Below are 23,343 nucleotides of genomic sequence, written 5' to 3'. Positions count from 1 at the left end.
TGCCAAATCTTTTCAGTCTCCTGAGGGGGAATAGGCTTTGTCGTGCCCTCTTCACGACTGTCTTGGTGTGTTTGGACCATGATAGTTTGTTGGTGATGTGGACACCAAGGAACTTGAAGCTCTCAACCTGTTCCACTACAGCCCCGTCGATGAGAATGGGGGCGTGCTCAGTCCTCTTTTTTTTTCCTGTAGTCCACAATCATCTCTTTTGTCTTGGTCACGTTGAGGGAGAGGTTGTTATCCTGGCACCACATGGCCAGGTCTCTGACCTCCTCCCTATAGGCTGTCTCATCGTTGTCGGTGATCAGGCCTACCACTGTTGTGTCGTTGGAAAACTTAATGATGGTGTTGGAGTCATGCCTGGCCATGCAGTCATGGTGAACACTGAGTACAGGAGGGGACTGAGCACGCACCCCTGAGGGGCCCCCGTGTTGAGGATCAGCGTGGCAGATGTGTTGTTACCTACCCTTACCACCTGGGGCCGGCCCGTCAGGAAGTCCAGGATCCAGTTGCAGAGGGAGGTGTTTAGTCCCAGGATCCTTAGCTTAGTGATGAGCTTTGAGGGCACTATGGTGTTGAATGCTGAGCTGTAGTCAATGAATAGCATTCTCACGTAGATGTTCCTCTTGTCCAGGTGGGAAAGTGCAGTGTGGAGTGCAATAGAGATTGTATCATCTGTGGATCTGTTGGGGCGATATGCAAATTGGAGTGGGTCTAGGGTTTCTGTGATAATGGTGTTGATGTGAGCCATGACCAGCCTTTCAAAGCACTTCATGGCTACAGACGTCAGTGCTACGGGTCGGTAGTCATTTAGGCAGGTTATCTTAGTGTCCTTGGGCACGGGGACTATGGTGGTCTGCTTGAAACATGTTGGTATTACAGACTCAGTCAGGGACATGTCGGTGAAGACACTTGCCAGTTGGTCAGCACATGCTCGGAGTACACGTCCTGGTAATCCGTCTGGCCCTGCGGCCTTGTGAATGTTGACCTACTTAAAAGTCTTACTCACATCGGCTACGGAGAGCGTGATCACATAGTCATCCGGAACAGCTGGTGCTCTCATGCATGCTTCAGTGTTGCTTGCCTCGAAGCGAGCATAGAAGTTGTTTAGCTCGTCTGGTATGCTTGTGTCACTGGGCAGCTGTGCTTCCCTTTGTAGTCTGTAATAGTTTTCAAGTCCTGCCACATCCGACGAGCGTCAGAGCCGGTGTAGTACAATTCAATCTTAGTCCTGTATTGACTCTTTGCCTGTTTGATGGTTCGTCGGAGGGCATAGCGGGATTTCTTATAAGCGTCCGGGTTAGAGTCCCGCTCCTTGAAAGCGGCAGCTCTACCCTTTAGCTCAGTGCGGATGTTGCCTGTAATCCATGGCTTCTGGTTGGGGTATGTACGTACGGTCACTGTAGGGACGACGTCATCGATGCACTTATTGATGAATTAGTTATAGTTTATCAAATTTTAAACTAAATGTTGTGATCTGTTTCATCAGCCTCGTCTCTGTGTTTAAACATTTTAGTATGGAACTACTGTTGTATGCATTTTATATTTTTCTGGCCTATTGTCCCGCAACTGTCCAAATGTCTGTTTTGAACCATCCAACATATTTTTTATCGTCCCCAGGACGACGGGACACCCTTCATTTCGAACCCTGGATGTCACTCATTTTAAGGTTGAATAAATACTGTTAAATTCATTTGTAAGATAGGCTAAATGTAGCCTATTTTCTGTATTACAAAAGTAATATTGAATTGTGTTTGGTTAACAACGCAACCAAATATCAACATTTAAAGGAGATTTATCTAATGCTTGGATAGTTTCATCTGAGCCACTTGCTTAATCCAGTTGTTAAAATAAAATGTTTGATTTAGTTGGAGACGTCAATCCAACATATACTTTTGTTAACTTATCGACAAGTAATAGGGTATTTGCTGTATTGCAGTAGTGATAATAATTGTGGTTGGTTGTCAACGCAACCAAATAACATTTTGAAGGAGATGTATCTTTGGTGCCACTGATTTAGTCTGGCTTTAATTCCAGTTTGTCTACAAATTAATAATTGATATGTTGGACTCGCGTCTCCAATTCAACCAAAAATCAAAGTTAAAGGACTAAATCAAATCCATCTTTATTTAAAGTGAATTTAAAGTTTGTTTGATCTGATTTAGTCGTATTCTTTAACTTTGATATAGTCATATTCTTTCATTTAGATTTTCAGTTGAGATGAAGATGTGAATCCAACATATTAATTATACATTTGTAGACACTGGAATTAAAGCCAGATTAAGTCAGTGCAAAGATGGAACTATGTAAGCAGAAAATACATCTTCAAATGTTGATATTTGGTTGCGTTGACACGTCTCCATCTCAACCAAAAATCAAAGTTAAAGAATACGACTAAATCAGATCAAACAAACTTTAAATTCACTTTAAATAAAGTTTGATTTGATTTAGTCCTAATCTTTCATTTAGATTTTTGGTTGAGATGGATATGTGAATCCAACATATGAATTATTAACTTGAAGATTACATTTTGAAATCAACCAAAGCCTATGTTTTGTCTATTTTTTGTTGAACCCTGGGTTGAATTGAAACAATAGCTGTTGATGACTTCGCAAATGCTATATAGACCTATATAGTATCATTGATGATACAGTGAGGGAAAAAAGTATTTGATCCCCTGCTGATTTTGTATGTTTGCCCACTGACAAAGACATGATCAGTCTATAATTTTAATGGTAGGTTTATTTGAACAGAGAGAGACAGAATAACAACAAAAAAATCCAGAAAAACGCATGTCAAAAATGTTATAAATTGATTGCATTTTAATGAGGGAAATAAGTATTTGACCCCTCTGCAAAACATGACTTAGTACTTGATGGCAAAACCCTTGTTGGCAATCACAGAAGACGGACGTTTCTTGTAGTTGGCCACCAGGTTTGCACACATCTCAGGAGGGATTTTGTCCCACTCCTCTTTGCAGATCTTCTCCAAGTCATTAAGGTTTCGAGGCTGACCTTTGGCAACTCGAACCTTCAGCTCCCTGCACAGATTTTCTATGGGATTAAGGTCTGGAGACTGGCTAGGCCACTCCAGGACCTTAATGTACTTCTTCTTAAGCCACTCCTTTGTTGCCTTGGCCTTGTGTTTTGGGTTATTGTCATGCTGGAATACCCATCCACGACCCATTTTCAATGCCCTGGCTGAGGGAAGGAGGTTCTCACCCAAGATTTGACGGTACATGGCCCCATCCATCGTCCCTTTGATGCGGTGAAGTTGTCCTGTCCCCTTAGCAGAAAAACACCCCCTTAGCATAATGTTTCCACCTCCATGTTTGACGGTGGGGATGGTGTTCTTGGGGTCATAGGCAGCATTCCTCCTCCTCCAAACACAGCGAGTTGAGTTGATGCCAAAGAGCTCGATTTTGATCTCATCTGACCACAACACTTTCACCCAGTTCTCCTCTGAATCATTCAGATGTTCATTGGCAAACTTCAGATGGGCCTGTATATGTGCTTTCTTGAGCAGGGGGACCTTGTGGGCGCTGCAGGATTTCAGTCCTTCACGGCGTAGTGTGTTACCAATTGTTTTCTTGGTGACTATGGTCCCAGCTGCCTTGAGATCATTGACAAGATCCTCCTGTGTAGTTCTGGGCTGATTCCTCACCGTTCTCATGATCATTGCAACTCCACGAGGTGAGATCTTGCATGGAGCACCAGGTCGAGAGAGATTGATAGTTCTTTTGTGTTTCTTCCATTTGCGAATAATCGCACCAACTGGTTGGATAGCTGTAGATAGATCATGTCTCCAGTAGGAGATGCTGCCCAGCCTATTTTTTTTTCTGAAAGTGGATGTAAAGTTCAAGATCTGACGTTGTTTCAAAGGTAGGAATTCAACTAATTTTATACAAGGTGTATCTATGTGGAAAGTTGGTTACCATGATGAAATAATCCTGTGGTTGAAATTTCACCCTCAAAACAACAGTTTATGTTGATGACTTTGCAAATCCAATGTATTTTCCACGTAGATTCCATATCACAATACATTGACAAATTACTTTGAAACAACGTTAATTCAAGCAGTTTGTGCCCAGTGGGATAACTCAATCAGATGGAAGGAATCAGGCTGTGCAAAAACGGATTGAATCAACTATGTTTCCACGTCATTTCAACCCCCAAAAATCTGTGATGACGTTGGATCAACGTGAAAAACAAGTTGGATTTGTTTCACCCATCTTTGAACCTAGGCCTAAAACCAATGACATGACATTATTTGTTGATTTCATGTTGAATACGCGCTAGTTGACAACTCAACCAAATGTAAATCAAAACTAGACAATGAACTGATGTCTGTGCCCAGTGGCCAGGATTTATCAAGTTAATTAACAGTCAGTTTATTAAGTGTCTGACTAGCCTAAATAAGATTGTTAGGTTCACCATCTGTCCAATAGATTCAATTAGATTAAGTGTCACCAGAAGGTCCTGAATGGTCTGGGTGGTAAAGCAATATAAATTATTGAAACAAACCCAACATGCATAAATTGTTATCCCATTTCTAAAGAAAAATATTTTTTTGTTATTGTGATTTTGTTTATGTTGACCCCAATTTACCCTTTTCAGACTTGACATAGCCTACATTTTATAGCCCTAGGCTAACCCTACAATTATTCATTTCCTCAGTGCTTGTCTGGTCATCTGTTTTTGAAAAGATAGCCTACAAGCCATGGGTTGTTCTATTTGCACAAGGGACTGTCTGTTTCTGTAGATAAAAGACCATATTATGTCTCTTGGATTAGGCTGGTGATAAGAGCATGAGGAGATGGTATGTAGCTATTCCATTTGTTAATAGCTTAACTTCATTGGTAAAATTGTGTATTGGCCAGTTTCTTTGCTCTAACTTGGTGGTTCCCTCTTTCCTCTATTTGATGTGTAACAACCATCAGTGCCTTAAACTGCAATTCAACCTGTGGATTCCTACAAAGACAATATGAATCCCGGCCTGTGTTGCTGTAGAACTGGTGCCTGCTGAGATAAATGATTTGGCTTTGTCCCTCCCTAATAAGCTCCCCACACTCCCCTGTTCTTTAGGCTATTGCATGTTTCCATCCCTCCTTGTAGACGTCCGTCGTCCCTAGTAATCCTGTGTCTCGTGTCCACTGTTATCTGCCCCTCTATTTCAGGAGCCGTCTGCGTAGGCTATTCCGTGAGCTGCATGTAACCTGGGAGGTAGCGGATGATCCAGACACATTCGGTGTGTTCTGAAGCGTCGCCCTGAGGGAGTCTGGAGGACTGCAGCGATGCCAGAATCTTCACTTGGTGAGTACTGCATTGACCTTATGTACTGCTTGTGGTTTTCATTGCAATTGTGATGCAGTTTTTCTGCATTGTTTAGTGTGATTACGATTCTCCATTCGTCACTCCACTGAAGTGTCCTAGTAGTATAGAGCTAGCCTACTTAGTTAAAGATGCAGTGATGAGTAGCTAGGCTGCTACTGTCTCATTTTTCTTTTGCTCTACATAAAGTGAAGCCTCATGTGTAAAGGAGAAGATTAAATTGACAGAAATAGCAGATTAATGCTATTTTAAGGTTGTGTGCCTAGAGTAACCTCGATTCCAAAACTCACTCGTAAAAGGAATGCCTCATATTGCCTTTCTGTTATCACAAAGATATTATACTATTTAGCTTCCCAATAGTCCACCACATAATACCCATAAAAACACGGAAATGGTTCCAATGTTTTCTTTTTTGGCATACATATTTCACATTGTAATTCTTGTTTTATTTTTTAATTAATTCATTGTGTGTTTGGTGTAGGCTTACCTTGGTGTGACGTTTTGATAGCCGTGTAATTCTCTCTCGGACAAGGTGAGTTTTATCAATATATTCGCCTCAATTTACTCAAAGAAATGTGCTATACTAATTATTAATAAAAGTTACCTTGTCTGAGAGAGATTTGTGCGGTTATGAAAATGTCACGCCAGGGTAAGCCTACACGAAACCTTATATGAAGTAGTTTTAAAATCCCAGATGGAAAAAACTATTGGAACCATTTGCTAATGATTCAAAATTATACTGACAATAAGGTTGGAATTCAAGCGTTGCTAATAGCGTTGGATTTTCACTCAGTGTTTACACTGTAGCCTATTGGGTGTGTCAACTATGTTGAAGGAGAATTTCACTATTTAGGGCTTTCATCTTTAAAAAATGAATTTAAATAGCATGTTAAAGAAGGGTGCAGAAACGTACCCCATCAGCAATTGACTTCCTCAGCTTCATTCTGGAGTTCCAGGGCGTCCCAAAAAAAACACCCAAATATGTAATTTTACAAACAGCAAATCATTTTACAAACGGCAAAGCTCTCAGTATCGTGATGCATGTTTTTAGATGTTGTACACATGAAATTGTCATACCGAACTTTATCCGCAACGTTATAACCCATTTTGAAGAACTTAAGCGATAATTTCCGTTGCGCATATTGGCGTGCATGTGTGTACTCCCTTGTTCTCAATTCCTCTCGCTACTGCGTGCGTGTAAGGTAGTGGGGCATGGAAGCTAAAGGAGAGAGACAGAGCAGGCAGAGGTTTAGGCTGATATTCATCTAGCAGCCGAGGCCAGACTCAGGACATCTGGGGACTGATGGTGTACCTGAGGGCAATGCCAATTGATGCCCGCTGAAGACGAGTGTCTTTGCTGCCCAGAGTGGGACCTGCTTATGCCAGCCTTGGAAAATCTATATGTGTCCGGTGAGGAGAGAAACTGGAAGAAGAGACCTCTGCCAGAGGGACCTAATGGCCAGCTGTCAATAAAGTAAGTACAGGTCGTTTTTATGTGATGAATAGGCTTCCCAGCATTACAGTATTCATAGGCTGTGTCAAATGTCATCAGTCACCCAAATGCTCGTCAGTACCCCGACCTAGTGTTATTTTGCTTTCGCACAGATATTTATATTTATTTATTTTCTAGGCAATATAGACTTGTGGTCTTGGAATGGGGATTGAAAGGCAAACGACTTGGCCGTGGTCAGAGACGAGTGTTACTCAGTTGCGTCGTCAGAATCATCCGCAACAAGTACCCCTCGCCCACCGGTGTCTACGTTGGATTCAAGGAGTCAGATGAAGCCTTCAGAATCCTTTGCACAAACTTCCACCGATGGCTCACATCCTTTCCCTTTCTATACAGTGCATTCGGAAAGTATTCAGACCCCTTGACTTTTCCCACATTTTGTTACGTTACAGCCTTATTCTAAAATGGATTAAATAGTTAAATAGACCCTTTGCTATGAGACTCGAAATTGAGCTCAGGTGCATCCTGTATCCATTGATCATCCTTGAGATGTTTCTACAACTTTACTGGATTCCATCTGTGGTAAATTCAATTGATTGTACATGATTTGGAAAGGCACACACCTGTCTATGTAAGGTCCCACAGTTGACAGTGCATGTCAGAACAAGAACCAAGCCATGAGGTCGAAGGAATTGGCCGTAGAGCTCCGGGACAGGATTGTGTCGAGGCACAGATCTGGGGAAGGGTACCAAAACATTTCTGCAGCATTGAAGGTCCCCAAGAACACAGTGGCCTCAATCATTCTTAAATGGAAGAAGTTTGGAACCACCAAGACTGTCAAGAGGAGCAAAACAAGGTTGTCCACTATCGGCATATCTATTTATTATGTACATCGAAATGTTAGCTATTAAAATCAAGAATATCAAGGGATTAGAAATCCAGGACTTAAAAACAAAGGTGTCATTGTACGCTGATGATTCATGATTTATTTTCAATCCACAACTTGAATCCCTCCACAGCCTCATAGAGGATCTAGATACATTTACTAACATCTCTGGGTTACAACCAAATTATGATAAATGTACTATATTATGTGGTGTTCCAATAAAAAATATAACTTTTACATTACCGTGTAGTACTATAAAATGGTTTGATGGTGATGTGGATATACTCGGTATACATATCCCAAAATAAATAAATGATCTCACTCCAATACATTTTAATAGAAAGTTAGCAAAAATAGATAAGATCTTGCTACCATGGAAAGGTAAACCAAGGAACCAATTTGTGGAAAGATCACCCTGATTAACTCTTTAGTATTATCCCAGTTTACCTATTTGCTTATGGTCTTGCCTACGCCTAGCGAACAGTTTTTAAAAATTATATGAGAAAAAAATATTCCATTTTATTTGGAACGGCAAGCCAGACAAAATTAACAGGCCTATTTTATATAATGAATATGAATTTGGAGGACAGCAATTATTAAATATTAAAGCATTAGACCTATCACTAAAAGCTTCAGTCATACAGTGAGGGAAAAAAGTATTTGATCCCCTGCTGATTTTGTACGTTTGCCCACTGACAAATTCATGATCAGTCTATAATTTTAATGGTAGGTGTATTTGAACAGTGAGAGACAGAATAACAACAACAAAATCCAGAAAAACGCATGTCAAAAATGTTATAAATTGATTTGCATTTTAATGAGGGAAATAAGTATTTGACCCCTCTGCAAAACATGATTTAGTACTTGGTGGCAAAACCCTTGTTGGCAATCACAGAGGTCAGACGTTTCTTGTAGTTGGCCACCAGGTTTGCACACATCTTAGGAGGGATTTTGTCCCACTCCTCTTTGCAGATCTTCTCCAAGTCATTAAGGTTTCGAGGCTGACGTTTGGCAACTCGAACCTTCAGCTCCCTCCACAGATTTTCTATGGGATTAAGGTCTGGAGACTGGCTAGGCCACTCCAGGACCTTAATTTGCTTCTTCTTGAGCCACTCCTGTGTTTTGGGTCATTGTCATGCTGGAATACCCATCCACGACCCATTTTCAATGCCCTGGCTGAGGGAAGGAGGTTCTCACCCAAGATTTGACGGTACATGGCCCCATCCATCGTCCCTTTGATGCGGTGAAGTTGTCCTGTCCCCTTAGCAGAAAAACACCCCCTTAGCATAATGTTTCGACCTCCATGTTTGACGGTGGGGATGGTGTTCTTGGGGTCATATGCAGCATTCCTCCTCCTCCAAACACAGCGAGTTGAGTTCATGCCAAAGAGCTCGATTTTGGTCTCATCTGACCACAACACTTTCACCCAGTTCTCCTCTGAATCATTCAGATGTTCATTGGTAAACTTCAGACGCAACTGTTGTTACCATCTCACCAAGCTGCTTGGCGATGGTCTTGTAGCCCATTCCAGCCTTGTGTAGGTCTACAATCTTGTCCCTGACATCCTTGGAGAGCTCTTTGGTCTTGGCTATGGTGGAGAGTTTGGAATCTGATTGATTGATTGCTTCTGTGGACAGGTGTCTTTTATACAGGTAACAAGCTGAGATTAGGAGCACTCCCTTTAAGAGTGTGCTCCTAATCTCAGCTCGTTACCTGTATAAAAGACACCTGGGAGCCAGAAATCTTTCTGATTGAGAGGGGGTCAAATACTTATTTCCCTCATTAAAATGCAAATCAATTTATAACATTTTTGACATGCGTTTTTCTGGATTTTGTTGTTGTTATTCTGTCTCTCACTGTTCAAATAAACCTACCATTAAAATTATAGACTGATCATGTCTTTGTCAGTGGGCAAACGTACAAAATCAGCAGGGGATCAAATACTTTTTTCCCTCACTGTACAAAAGTTATACTTAAATCCGAACTGGTTCTCTAGCAAATTAGTAAGATTGTCTCACCCAATGTTCAAGAATGGCCTTTTTCCCTTTATTCAGATTACAACCTCTCACTTTCAGTTATTTGAAAAGGAAATCATCTCCCAAATATCACTATTTCTAAAACAAGCCATAGACAATTGGTTGCAATTTCAATTTAATCCTCCAGAAACGACAGAACAAATAATGCAACAAATATTGTGGTTAAACTCAAATATACTAATTGATAAAAAAAAATGTATAATCTTCGTAAATGATATCATAGGTAGGAATGGTGGAGTTATGTCACACATGCAGCTAACAAAAACATATGGAAATGTCTGCTCTACCCAAAATTACAACCAAATAATTGCAGCATTACCGCAAAAATGGAAGAGGAAAGTGGAAGGGGGAAAAAGTAAGGAACTTGTCTGTTGGCCCTGCATTACCATAATTGGTTAAAGAAAATTGTGCTAAAAAAGTATACCTGTTTCATTTAAGAATCAACGGATTGACAGCCGTCCCATATAGATTGCAAAATAGTTGGGAAGAGATTTTTGACGTACCGATTCCATGGTACATGGTTTATGAACTGATATGCAAAACGACGCCAGATTCAAAACTTACGATTTTTCAATTTAAATTATTATACAGAATTCTTGCTACCAATATAATGTTATTCATATGGGGGATACAATCTTCCCAGCCCTGCAGATTTTGCTGCGAAGAGACAGAATCATTAGATCATTTGTTTTGGTACTGTCCATTTGTAGCTTGTTTTTGGTCACAAGTCCAGGAATGGCTGAAGGATTGCAATATTTACCTGGAGCTAACCCTGCATATGGCACTACTGGGTGATTTTTGAAAAGTCATAAACAAATCGATCAATAATATAATAATACTTTTAGCAAAAAAAAAATATTTTCAATTTACAATCTGTTGAAACAATGAGAATAGAAGGGTTCAGAACTTTTGTGAAACATCACAGTACAGTTGAAAAATATATGGCAAATATAAATCCAATATGGATGGTGTTAAGAGATAGATGGGAGGTGTTGAATGGAGCTGAAGGTTGGGACTAATAACAACAACATAAACATTATGGACACATACTGTGTCCATAATAAGTATATAGGTTATAGGTTAAGAATTTTTGTGAAAGAGCACAGTTTGAAAGATATGGCATATAGAAGCGAACCGGATGGACATCATGAAAATGATCAGAGAGGTTGAGGGTAGAGGAAGTTCAGGAGTAAAAACTATTGTAAAATTGACTGTCCATAAAATGTATATAGTATGTATAAGCTGGGAGTAGAGGCCTAAGCTTTGTAGTTCACTAGTTTACTCCAATTAGGGGAGTGGTGGTGGGGTTGAAAAGTAATAAAGGAAAATATATTTTAAAAAAGGATATGTGTATATACAGTGGGGGAAAAAAGTATTTAGTCAGCCACCAATTGTGCAAGTTCTCCCACTTAATAAGATGAGAGAGGCCTGTAATTTTCATCATAGGTACACGTCAACTATGACAGACAAAATGAGATTTTTTTTTCTCCAGAAAATCACATAGTAGGATTTTTAATGAATTTATTTGCAAATTATGGTGGAAAATAAGTATTTGGTCAATAACAAAAGTTTCTCAATACTTTGTTATATACCCTTTGTTGGCAATGACACAGGTCAAACGTTTTCTGTAAGTCTTCACAAGGTTTTCACACACTGTTGCTGGTATTTTGGCCCATTCCTCCATGCAGATCTCCTCTAGAGCAGTGATGTTTTGGGGCTGTCGCTGGGCAACACAGACTTTCAACTTCCTCCAAAGATTTTCTATGGGGTTGAGATCTGGAGACTGGCTAGGCCACTCCAGGACCTTGAAATGCTTCTTACGAAGCCACTCCTTCGTTGCCCGGGCGGTGTGTTTGGGATCATTGTCATGCTGAAAGACCCAGCCACGTTTCATCTTCAATGCCCTTGCTGATGGAAGGAGGTTTTCACTCAAAATCTCACGATACATGGCCCCATTCATTCTTTCCTTTACACGGATCAGTCGTCCTGGTCCCTTTGCAGAAAAACAGCCCCAAAGCATGATGTTTCCACCCCCATGCTTCACAGTAGGTATGGTGTTCTTTGGATGCAACTCAGCATTCTTTGTCCTCCAAACACGACGAGTTGAGTTTTTACCAAAAAGTTATATTTTGGTTTCATCTGACGATATGACATTCTCCCAATCCTCTTCTGGATCATCCAAATGCACTCTAGCAAACTTCAGACGGGCCTGGACATGTACTGGCTTAAGCAGGGGGACATGTCTGGCACTGCAGGATTTGAGTCCCTGGTGGCGTAGTGTGTTACTGATGGTAGGCTTTGTTACTTTGGTCCCAGCTCTCTGCAGGTCATTCACTAGGTCCCCCTGTGTGGTTCTGGGATTTTTGCTCACCGTTCTTGTGATCATTTTGACCCCACGGGGTGAGATCTTGCGTGGAGCCCCAGATCGAGGGAGAATATCAGTGGTCTTGTATGTCTTCCATTTCCTAATAATTGCTCCCACAGTTGATTTCTTCAAACCAAGCTGCTTACCTATTGCAGATTCAGTCTTCCCAGCCTGGTGCAGGTCTACAATTTTGTTTCTGGTGTCCTTTGACAGCTCTTTGGTCTTGGCCATAGTGGAGTTTGGAGTGGGACTGTTTGAGGTTGTGGACAGGTGTCTTTTATACTGATAACAAGTTCAAACAGGTGCCATTAATACAGGTAACGAGTGGAGGACAGAGGAGCCTCTTAAAGAAGAAGTTACAGGTCTGTGAGAGCCAGAAATCTTGCTTGTTTGTAGGTGACCAAATACTTATTTTCCACCATAATTTGCAAATAAATTCATTAAAAATCCTACAATGTGATTTTCTGGAAAACATTTTCTCAATTTGTCTGTCATAGTTGACGTGTACCTATGATGAAAATTACAGGCCTTTTTAAGTGGGAGACCTTGCACAATTGGTGGCTGACTAAATACTTTCCCCCCCCACTGTACTTACAAAGCATGTAGAGGTCTGTAATTTTTATCATAGGTACACTTCAACTGTGAGAGACGGAATCTAAAACAAAAATCCAGAAAATCACATTGTATGATTTTTAAGTAATTCATTTGCATTTTATTGCATGACATAAGTATTTCTTCACCTACCAACCAGTAAGAATTCCGGCTCTCACAGACCTGTTCGTTTTTCTTTAAGAAGCCCTCCTGTTCTCCACTCATTACCTGTATTAACTGCACCTGTTTGAACTTGTTACCTGTATAAAAGACGCCTGTCCACACACTCAATCAAACAGACTCCAACCTCTCCACAATGGCCAAGACCAGAGAGCTGTGTAAGGACATCAGGGATAAAATTGTAGACCTGCACAAGGCTGGGATGGGCTACAGGACAATAGGCAAGCAGCCTTGGTCTGGGGCTCCATGCAAGATCTCACCTTGTGGGGCATCAATGATCATGAGGAAGGTGAGGGATCAGCCCAGAACTACACGGCAGGACCTGGTCAATGACCTGAAGAGAGCTGGGACCACAGTCTCAAAGAAAACCATTAGTAACACACTACGCCGTCATGGATTAAAATCCTGCAGCGCACGCAAGGTCCCCCTGCTCAAGCCAGCGCATGTCCAGGCCCGTCTGAAGTTTGCCAATGACCATCTGGATGATCCAGAGGAGGAATGGGAGAAGGTCATGTGGTCTAATGAGACAAAAATATAGCTTTTTGGTCTAAACTCCATTCGCCGTGTTTGGAGGAAGAAGAAGGATGAGTACAACCCCAAGAACACCATCCCAACCGTGAAGCATGGAGGTGGAAACATCATTCTTTGGGGATGCTTTTCTGCAAAGGGGACAGGACGACTGCACCGTATTGAGGGGAGGATGGATGGGGCCATGTATCACGAGATCTTGGCCAACAACCTCCTTCCCTCAGTAAAAGCATTGAAGATGGGTCGTGGCTGGGTCTTCCAACATGACAACGACCCGAAACACACAGCCAGGGCAACTAAGGAGTGGCTCCGTAAGAAGCATCTCAAGGTCCTGGAGTGGCCTAGCCAGTCTCCAGACCTGAACCCAATAGAAAATCTTTGGAGGGAGCTGAAAGTCCGTATTGCCCAGCGACAGTCCCGAAACCTGAAGGATCTGGAGAAGGTCTGTATGGAGGAGTGGGCCAAAATCCCTGCTGCAGTGTGTGCAAACCTGGTCAAGACCTACAGGAAACGTATGATCTCTGTAATTGCAAACAAAGGTTTCTGTACCAAATATTAAGTTCTGCTTTTCTGATGTATCAAATACTTATGTCATGCAATAATATGCAAATTAATTACTTAAAAATCATACAATGTGATTTTCTGGATTTTTGTTTTAGATTCCGTACCTCACAGTTGAAGTGTACCTATGATAAAAATTACAGACCTCTACATGCTTTGTAAGTAGGAAAACCGGCAAAATCGGCAGTGTATCAAATACTTGTTCTCCCCACTGTATTTTCAAAAATGTATAAAACCTGTTTTTGCTTTGTCATTATGTGTAGATTGATGAGGGGGAAAAAATATTTAATCAAATTTAGAATAAGGCTGTAACATAACAAAATGTGGAAAATGTCAAGGGGTCTGAATACTTTCCGAATGCACTGTAAATGACAGCAGACTCAGTGTTTCCCCTTTCATCAGTGATGTTACTTTATTAAGTAGGTAGGTAGCTTCTTTTATAGCATATCTCTTACCTCGATTTCAATTTCTGCTGGTCCTAGACAGGCGCGGCGACGTCCTTCAATGGTTGGTATAGTTGTTTCATGTGTACAATTTCATGTGTACAACATCTAAAGACCTGCATCACGATACTGGAGAGATAGAGCCTTTGTTCATGTTTTTGTACGCCCTGGAACTCCAGAATGAGGCTGAAGATGTTAATTGCTGGTGGGGTAAGTTTTTCAAAACCAAGTGAAATTCCCCAAGAAATGTCTGGACCCTTCTATACAGATTAGGGTCCTAAATAGTGAAATTCTCCATTAACTCCAACATACTGTATCTAACATTTTTGTGGTTTGATGTCTTGACATTCTGCAGTCATTTTCATTGGACATTTCATTTCAACACTAAAGCAAGACGGCTGCGCTTGTTTGAATCACATACATGAGGATTGTTTTCTTTTTGTCCACTTTGAAAGGCTATTTGTGATTTAATGGATTTCGACCTAGTAATGGCAATCCTTTTGTCCTATTATTCCTGCACAGAAATCAAGGACACTTCCTGCAGCTCTTCAAGATACAGAATGTCTTCTCTGAGGCAGTACAGCCAATCATCAGTGCTCTCTCTGCCAATGACCAGAAACCCCTACAACATGCCTGCAATAAGTGCCTTCTGTACAGAGGACAATGTGTCAGAATGTATCTCATACATCAATCAGGTAAGAGACCTCAAATGTTTTAATTTATAAAAGACGTCACAATGATGTCATTGCAACCAGTGTTGCCTGCTGGGTTCATGTTTGTTTTCATGTGTTGGATGCCAGTAGCTAGCCGCTAAGCTACATATCCGATCCCATCCCTGATTTGCCTCTGCAGGAGGTATCCTCACTGGGCTTTCCATCGCTTTGCACAGTGTCTAACGACAGTCCTGAACTGAACGTGGTGGCAGTGCTGAACAACGTGTACAACCTGCTCCAGCTGCACCGCCGGTGCCTGCAGACGGTGGAGGACATTGAAGTGGAGCAGGTCAAGTCCAACAGCAACATGGACTATCTGCAGCTCAGCAACACTAGACTGAAGGTTTGGCCTTGACTTGCTCACTCGCTAACCCTCTTAGTTTATTATCCTTTATTTATTCCCTTAGTCACTGTCTATGCACATCAATTGCTGTTCAAACGTGATTTAGCCTTACACAAACATATAGCACATTATAAAGCGTGGTCATGTAGTTTGTATTATGAATTCAAGCTTTGTAATTAAAACCACTTTTTTTATATATGAATCCTTATAGGATCAACTTGAACTCTCCAAGAGGGAAAACACTGGACTTCTTGAGAGAGAACGTCAGCTACAGCTGAAAGTGAAGAGCTTACATAACTGCCTGAAAAATGAAAAAGAAGAGGTACGCTTGGTTGATTTATATGGAAACTTGAGATGAGATTAGAATATCTAGTACCATTCCAGTCTATTTATTCCTAAACAGGATTATCATGTAATAGCCTACTTGTATTGTTTTCTTGCCAGGTACAGAAACTTCAGAGCATCATAGCAAGCCGTGCCACTCAGTACAATCATGACATGAAGAGGAAAGAAAGGGAGTTCGGCAAACTAAAGGAGCGCCTGAATCAGCTTCTGATCGACAAAAAGGATAAGAAACAAAGTAATCATTAAAGTTGTACTTAATTCTCTACATCCTCTGATCAACATTTTTATTTAATCTGTTAATATTTTCCTTTTCACCAAATGCTATGTATCATACAGTTGAGACTGTGATGGAAGTTGACCTATGTGTAATTTCTCTATTCTAGCGTTTGAAGTATTGAACTACGTGGGAAGATCTGATGGGAAGAGAAGCCTTTGGAAAACTGGGAAGACTGAGGCCAGGTAACTATGTAATAATTTCAATGATTTTACAGAGTTTACAGTTCATTTAAAACTTGAGACATTTGTGGCATTGTGTTGTGTGACAAAACGGCACATTTTAGCGTGGCCTTTTATTGACCCCAGCATAAGGTGCACCTGTGTAATGATCATGCTGTTTAATCGGCTTCTTGTATGCCACACCTGTCAGGTGGATGGATTATCTTGGCAAAAGAGAAATGCTCACTAACAGGGATGTAAACACATTTGTGCCAAAAATGAGAGAAATAAGCTTTTTGTGCGTATGGAACATTTCTGTGATCTTTTATTTCAGCTCATGAAACATGGGACAAACACTTTACATGTTGCGTTTATATTTTTGTTCAGTATATATTTTTTTGCCTCATAGTTGCACTCATGACATTAACAAATACTTCTGTGTACAGTGAGCTCAAAGTATTGGGACAGTGACAATTTGTACGTTGTTTTGGCTCTGTACTCCAGCATTTTGGATTCGACTATGAGGTTAAAGTGCAGACTGTCAGCTTAAATGTGAGGTTATTTTCATCCAAATCGGGTGAACCGTTTAGAAATTACTGCACTTTTTGTACATAGTCCTTCCATTTTATGGGACCAAAAGTATTGGGACAAATTCACTTATGTGTATTAAATTAGTAAAAAAATTAAGTATTTGGTTTCATATTCCTAGCACGCAATGTACAAAAAGTGCTGTAATTTCTAAACAGTTAAAGCTGACAGTCTGCACCTTAACCTCAGTCATTGTGTCATTTCAAATCCAAAGTGCTGGAGTACAGTGCCAAAACAACAATGTTGTCGCTGTCCCAATACTTTTGAAGCTCACTTGGTTTGTGATTATGTTAGCTTATCTTGTGTAGCATTTTAAGCGTAGGATCTGGGATAGTGTGTAGAAACCTTTAAGATTCTTCAAGAAACTCAGCCAAATAATTTATCATCACATGCACTGAGAAAACACTAAACACAGGTGAATGTCTTTATTTTTCAGACATGAGGGAGAGATGTATAAGACTCTACTGAACGACTACGACAGTCGCCACAAGCAGCTATTGATGGAGAATGCAGAGTTAAAGAAAGTATTACAGCAGATGAAAAGGGATATGGTCACCATTTTGAGCCCCAGGAAACCTAGCCTATGTGGCGAGAAACACGATGACAGTCTAGAACAGGTTTGTCTAGTAGTATTGTCTCTGTCATGGGTATCCATTGTGCTGTACCGGATGGTGTATTTGGTATCTACACTCCCCTCCATATGTATTTGGACAGTGAGGCTGACATTTTGTATTTGGCTCGAAGCTAACATTTTTTATTTGGCTCTATACTCCTGCATTCTGGATTTGAGATAAAATGTTTCATATGAGGCAACACCTTTTTTTTTGTGGGTATTTTCACACATCTGTTTTACCGTTTCGAAATGAAAGCACTTCATGTATCTAGTCCCCCTATGTGAAGTCATAAGTATTTGGGCAAATTCACTTATAGTATTAAAGTAGTCAAAGTTTAGTATTTGGTCCCATTTTCCTTGCATGCAATGACTACATCAAGCTTATGACTCTACAAACTCGTTGGATGCATTTGCAGTTTGTTTTTGTTGTGTTTTGGGTTATATTTTGCCCAATACCCACTTGACAAAAAACGGGTTGAAACAAGGTTGTTTCCATGTCATTTCAAGGCCAAAATATTTGTAGGAGTGCTGTGTGTTCAGCTCTGCCCAAGCAAGGCATTTTATTGGTTTAACGTGTTTGATTGTGTTTGATATGTGTTGCTTGTTAAGCTCTGCCAAAGCAAGGCATTTGTGTTGAGTGCATTCGGAAAGTATTCAGACCTCTTGACTTTTTCCAATTTTGTTACGTTAGAGCCTTATTCTAAAATGGATTACATTGTTTTTTCCCTCATCAATCTACACACAATATCCCAAAATGACAAAGCCAAAACATTTTTGCAAATTTATTAAAAATACAAAACTGAAATATCACATTTACATAAGTATTCAGACCCTTTACTCAGTACTTTGTAGAAGCACCTTTGGCAGCGATTACAGCCTCAAGTCTTTTTGGGTATAACGCTACAAGCTTGGCACACCTGTATTTTGGGAGTTTCTCCCATTCTTCTCTGCAGATCCTCTCAGGCTTTGTCAGGTTGGATGGGAGCGTCGCTGCACAGCTATTTTCAGGTCTCTCCAGAGATGTTCGATTGGGATCAAGTCCGGACTCTGGCTGGGCCACTCAAGGACATTCAGAGACTTGTCCCGAAGCCACTCCTTTGTTGTCTTGGATATGTGCTTAGGATCGTTGTCCTGTTGGAAGGTGAACCTTCAACCCAGTCTGAGGTCCTGAGCACTCTCAAGCAGGTTTTCATCAAGGATCTCTCTGTACTTTGCTCCGTTCATCTTTCCCTCAATCCTGACTAGTCTCCCAGTCTCTGCCGCTGAAAAACATCAACACAGCATGATGCTGCCATCACCATGCTTCACCGTAGGGATGGTATTGGCCAGGTGATGAGCGGTGCCTGGTTTCCTCCAGACTTGACGCTTGGCATTGAGGCCAAAGTGTTCAATCTTGGTTTCATCAGACCAGAGAATCTTGTTTCTCATGGTCAGTGTCCTTTTGGTGCCTTTCGGCAAACTCCAAGCGGGCTGTCGTGCCTTTTACTGAGGAGTGGCATCTGTCTGGCCACTCTACCATAAAGGCCTGATTTGGTGAAGTGCTGTAGAGATGGTTGTCCTTCTGGAAGGTTCTCCCATCTCCACAGAGGAACTCTGGCGCTCTGTCAGAGTGACCATCAGGTTCTTGGTCACCTCCCTGACCAAAGCCCTTCTCCCCCGATTGCTCAGTTTGGACGGGCGACCAGCGCTAGGAAGAGTCTTGGTGGTTCCAAACTTCTTCCATTTAAGAATGTTGGAGGCTACTGTGTTCTTGGGGACCTTTAATGCTGCAGACATGTTTTGGTACCCTTCCACAGATCTGTGGAAGGGTACCAAAATTTTGCTCTGACATGCACTGTCAACTGTGGGAGCTTATTTAGACAGGTGTGTGCCTTTCCAAATCATGTCCAATCAATTTAATTTATCACAGGTGGACTCCAATCAAGTTGTAGAAACATCTCAAGGATGACCAATGGAAACAGGATGCACCTGAGCTCAATTTCGAGTCTCATAGCAAAGGGTCTGAATACTTATGTAAATAAGGTATTTCATTTATTTTATTATTATTACTGATGAGGAAAACATTTAATTTAATCAATTTTAGAATAAGGCTGTAACATAACAAAATGTGGAAGAAGTCAAGGGGTCTGAATACTTTCTGAATGCACTGTTGTCAACCTATTGATCCATCAGAACTAGTCTTCCTTCCTTTATATACAGTCAGACTAAAGGCTGAGGTCAAATGAATAACCACTATGTTGCCTCTAATTGTAATGCTCGGAATAAAAAACATTGCTTAGTTCACAACTGAAATTACTCCAGCATAGTTTTAAAACCATCTGCACACAAAAATAACACACAATATAAAGGTGACTGCTTAATTAAATTAATTAACCAATTAATGGTCTATGCCTGTTGTCGCCACATTTCTCTGCAGCAGGCCAGCTCAGAGGAGGACGAAGTGTGTGACTCAAGTAGAGAGAGCCTGGAGCTGTCCTGTGAGCACGCACGGGAACAGCTCACCAATAGCATTCGCCAGCAGTGGAGGAGACTAAAGAGCCACGTGGAGAGACTGGACAGCCAAGGTATTCTTTGTCACATACTACTCGCATCATCTCTAAAGGGCAGCCACTTGTGAGGCTTTGTTAGCCTCGTTTGCTTACCACTGAAGAAAGAGGTCACTCAGGATACTCAGTTTTATTGTCTGGGGTATTATAGTTTTGTTATAAATAACATGAAAGACTACCGGGCTATTTGAGTTGATTAAATGTCCACTTAAAGCTCAACTGAACAGTGAAACAAATCGCTTGTTATAAGGAATGCCAGTTGATGGGTGGTCACTCTGTTATCAGCCAAATGAAAAGAGTCAAATAAAAGTGGTAGCCACTGTCTGTGAAACATGAACCAACAGACACCTCTACTGGTTCTTTGAGGAAAAGCAGTTTTTTATTTCTATATTTTTCATCCCCAGACCTTAATTCTTAAAATCCATTAGTTAAGCCTATTATTTATAACCATAAACAATAAACCATCTCAGAATCACTGGTAATGTTGTGACATGGTTCCTGTCCAGCGTCCTTGGTGGGGGAGAGAGACAACATGGACGCCGTCCCCAAAGAGGCCCATGAAGAGGAGATGGACAGGCTGAAACTGGAGATCCAGCAGTACAAAGACTTCATCCACACGCAGCAGCAGCTCCTGCAGGTATACACCTAACTCTGTTCTCTGTGAGGCTGCTTGAGTGAAGTACTTATTCAGCCTTGTTTGTTTTGAATTAATCTGGCTATTAATACACCTACAGTGTCTTATCTAACTCTTTCTAGCAGTCCTGTAAATCTGTCTACCTATTGCCTCAATAAATTGATCTATCAGCATAGACATTAAAGTAAATGGAAAAGACTTATTAACAACTCGAGATATTGGGATTATAAGGTTCTATCTGACATTTGCAATCCAATCCTGAACAAATACAAACGTACCAATCAGAACACGTCTTTGCCATCTCCCTCTAAATATGGTCTTGTCTAGTCAGCAATAATGGTACGCAAGCAAAAAAAAACACTGTCAGAAATCTTAAAGTAAATCATGTTGTTCAGTGATGACATTAATTAGTCTGATCATAATACATTTTTAATGTATTTGATGATGTGTTGTGACTATCGTTTTATGTATTCAAATAGCTACAGTTTTCTTAACTGAACATGTGTAATTCAGAAGTGTCACATAGAACCTTATAGCTGAACCCAAATTGACATTTCAGCGCCATAAGGTTCTATCTGCGATTGCACCCCCCTAAAAATGTTTATTTACAAAAGTGTCAAGATGTTGATACTATGCACTTTAGGTACCTTTTAAGGTGAGGACCTTTATGAGTTATGAAAGAAGAATCCACTACAAAACAGATCTGGGATGTGAAAACATTGATGCTTAATATCTCAGAACTATACTTTGCGCCGATAGAACGCTATAGTCCCAAGGTCACAAACTGCTACCTCAGTTGTCAGTAACAATCAGTTGTCAGTAATTCTCCCTCCTAAGTCTCCTCTGCTCTGTGTGTTCTGTTCTCACAGCAGCAGCTGAACTCCCCGTGTGACGATGAGACAGCCTCGCTGCTCAACAACTGCTACATGCTGGAAGAGAAGGAGCGCCTCAAGGAGGAGTGGAAGTCCTTCGAGGAGAAAAGGAAGAACTTTGAGACTGAAAGGAGGAACTTCACCGAGGCAGCCATAAGACTGAGCCACGAGGTACAGAGAGTCTGTTCAGAGAGTGTACAAGAGGGCAGATAACTTGGAAAGTTGATGACTGCAATTTCATGAATTATTTTATTTCAGTGTGAATTATTCAGGCTAATATGCAATCCTTTGTCCTGCAGAGAAAAGCATTTGAGGAGGACCGCGCCACATGGCTCAAACATCAGTTTTTAAATTTGACTCCATTTGGAGACCAAACGAAACCACAGATGTCAAAGTCTCAAAGTGCCTTATCAGTATGTAAGTAATGAGCTCCTCCTGAAAACCATCAGCACTAAGCTGGAGGACATGGCTTTTCCTTCACATCAGTCAAATCAAATAGAAAGCATTTGTCTCTGAACACTTCATAAAGCGACCTGCACCTAAATTCCCAAAAGAGAAAGCCTACTGTAGGGCACATTGGTAGAATTGGTGAAAACTGTTTTGTGTATGGTTGTTGACACACCATGACTCATTTAATATCTTTTGACAGGGGCTGAGTCAGAGGTTAGGCCTTTGTCGACTCCAGCAAAGTTAAATAAATCACTATCCCACACGGCTTTCTCCACATCCAGAGCCTCTCCAGTGAAGACGCCATCCACGGCAGACCTGTATCGCACACACCGCCTTATCCCAGAAAAAAGGTAGCCTACAGTCGTGGTCAAAAGTTTTGAGAATGACACAATATTAGTCTTCACAAAGTTTGCTGCTTCAGTGTTTTTATATATTTTTGTCAGATGTTACTATGGTATACTGAAGTAAAATTACAAGCATTCCATAAGTGTCAAAGGCTTTTATTGACAATTAAATTAAGTTTATGCAAAAACCCTTCTTTTTCAAGACCTCTGCAATCCGCCCTGGCATGCGGTCAATTAACTTCTGGGCCACATCCTGACTGATGGCAGCCCATTCTTGCATAATCAATGCTTGGAGTTTGTCAGAATTTGTGGGTTTTTGTTTGTCCACCTGCCTCTTGAGAATTGAGCACAAGTTCTCAATGGGATTAAGGTCTGGGGAGGTTCCTGGCCATGGACCCAAAATGTCGATGTTTTGTTCCCCGAGCCACTTAGTTATCACTTTTGCCTTATGGCAAGGTGCTCCATCATGCTGGAAAAGGCATTGTTCGTCACCAAACTGTTCTTGGATGGTTGGGAGAAGTTGCTCTCGGAGGATGTGTTGGTACCATTCTTTATTCATGGCTGTGTTATTAGGCAAAATTGTGAGTGAGCCCACTCCCTTGGCTGAGAAGCAACCCCACACATGTATGGTCTCAGGATGCTTTGCTGTTGGCATGACACAGGACTGATGGTAGCGCTCACCTTGTCTTCTCCGGACAAGCTTTTTTCCGGATGCCCCAAACAATCGGAAAGGGGATTCATCAGAGAAAATGACTTTACCCCAGTCCTCAGCAGTCCAATCCCTGTACCTTTTGCAGAATATCAGTCTGTCCCTGATGTTTTTCCTGGAGAGAAGTGGCTTCCTCGCTGCCCTTCTTGACACCAGGCCATCCTCCAAAAGTCTTCGCCTCACTGTGCGTGCAGATGCACTCACACCTGCCTGCTGCCATTCCTGAGCAAGCTCTACACTGGTGGTGCCCCGATCCCGCAGCTGAATCAACTTTAGGAGACGGTCCTGGCGCTTGCTGGACTTTCTTGGGCGCCCTGAAGCCTTCTTCACAACAATTGATCCTCTCTCCTTGAAGTTCTTGATGATCCGATAAATGGTTGA

The 23,343-nt window shown here is 41.2% G+C and overlaps 1 protein-coding gene across 5 annotated transcripts in view; it reads left to right on the top strand.

Annotated features, from left to right (window-relative positions):
- LOC311131335 (afadin- and alpha-actinin-binding protein-like) overlaps positions 1–23,343 on the top strand; it is a 29,756-nt gene that overhangs the window by 3,554 nt on the left and 2,859 nt on the right. For 2 of the 5 annotated variants that reach the window (XM_084164263.1, XM_084164264.1), the window contains exons 2-13: positions 5,177–5,312; positions 14,893–15,065; positions 15,223–15,426; positions 15,638–15,748; positions 15,871–16,006; positions 16,155–16,230; positions 17,231–17,411; positions 19,824–19,971; positions 20,460–20,590; positions 21,457–21,630; positions 21,759–21,876; positions 22,109–22,259. In XM_084164263.1, coding sequence (XP_084020389.1) covers positions 5,294–5,312; positions 14,893–15,065; positions 15,223–15,426; positions 15,638–15,748; positions 15,871–16,006; positions 16,155–16,230; positions 17,231–17,411; positions 19,824–19,971; positions 20,460–20,590; positions 21,457–21,630; positions 21,759–21,876; positions 22,109–22,259 — 1,622 coding nt within the window. In that variant the 5' untranslated portion in view covers positions 5,177–5,293. Of the gene's footprint in view, positions 1–3,400; positions 3,882–5,176; positions 5,313–14,892; positions 15,066–15,222; positions 15,427–15,637; positions 15,749–15,870; positions 16,007–16,154; positions 16,231–17,230; positions 17,412–19,823; positions 19,972–20,459; positions 20,591–21,456; positions 21,631–21,758; positions 21,877–22,108; positions 22,260–23,343 lie in introns of those variants that run through there. The other 3 variants (XM_084164265.1, XM_084164267.1, XM_084164266.1) reach the window with 3 other exon arrangements.

Source organism: Coregonus lavaretus, assembly GCF_964263955.1.
Source record: "Coregonus lavaretus genome assembly, chromosome: 6".
NCBI lineage: Eukaryota > Metazoa > Chordata > Actinopteri > Salmoniformes > Salmonidae > Coregonus > Coregonus lavaretus.
This window is presented reverse-complemented; position numbering and strand designations above follow the sequence as displayed.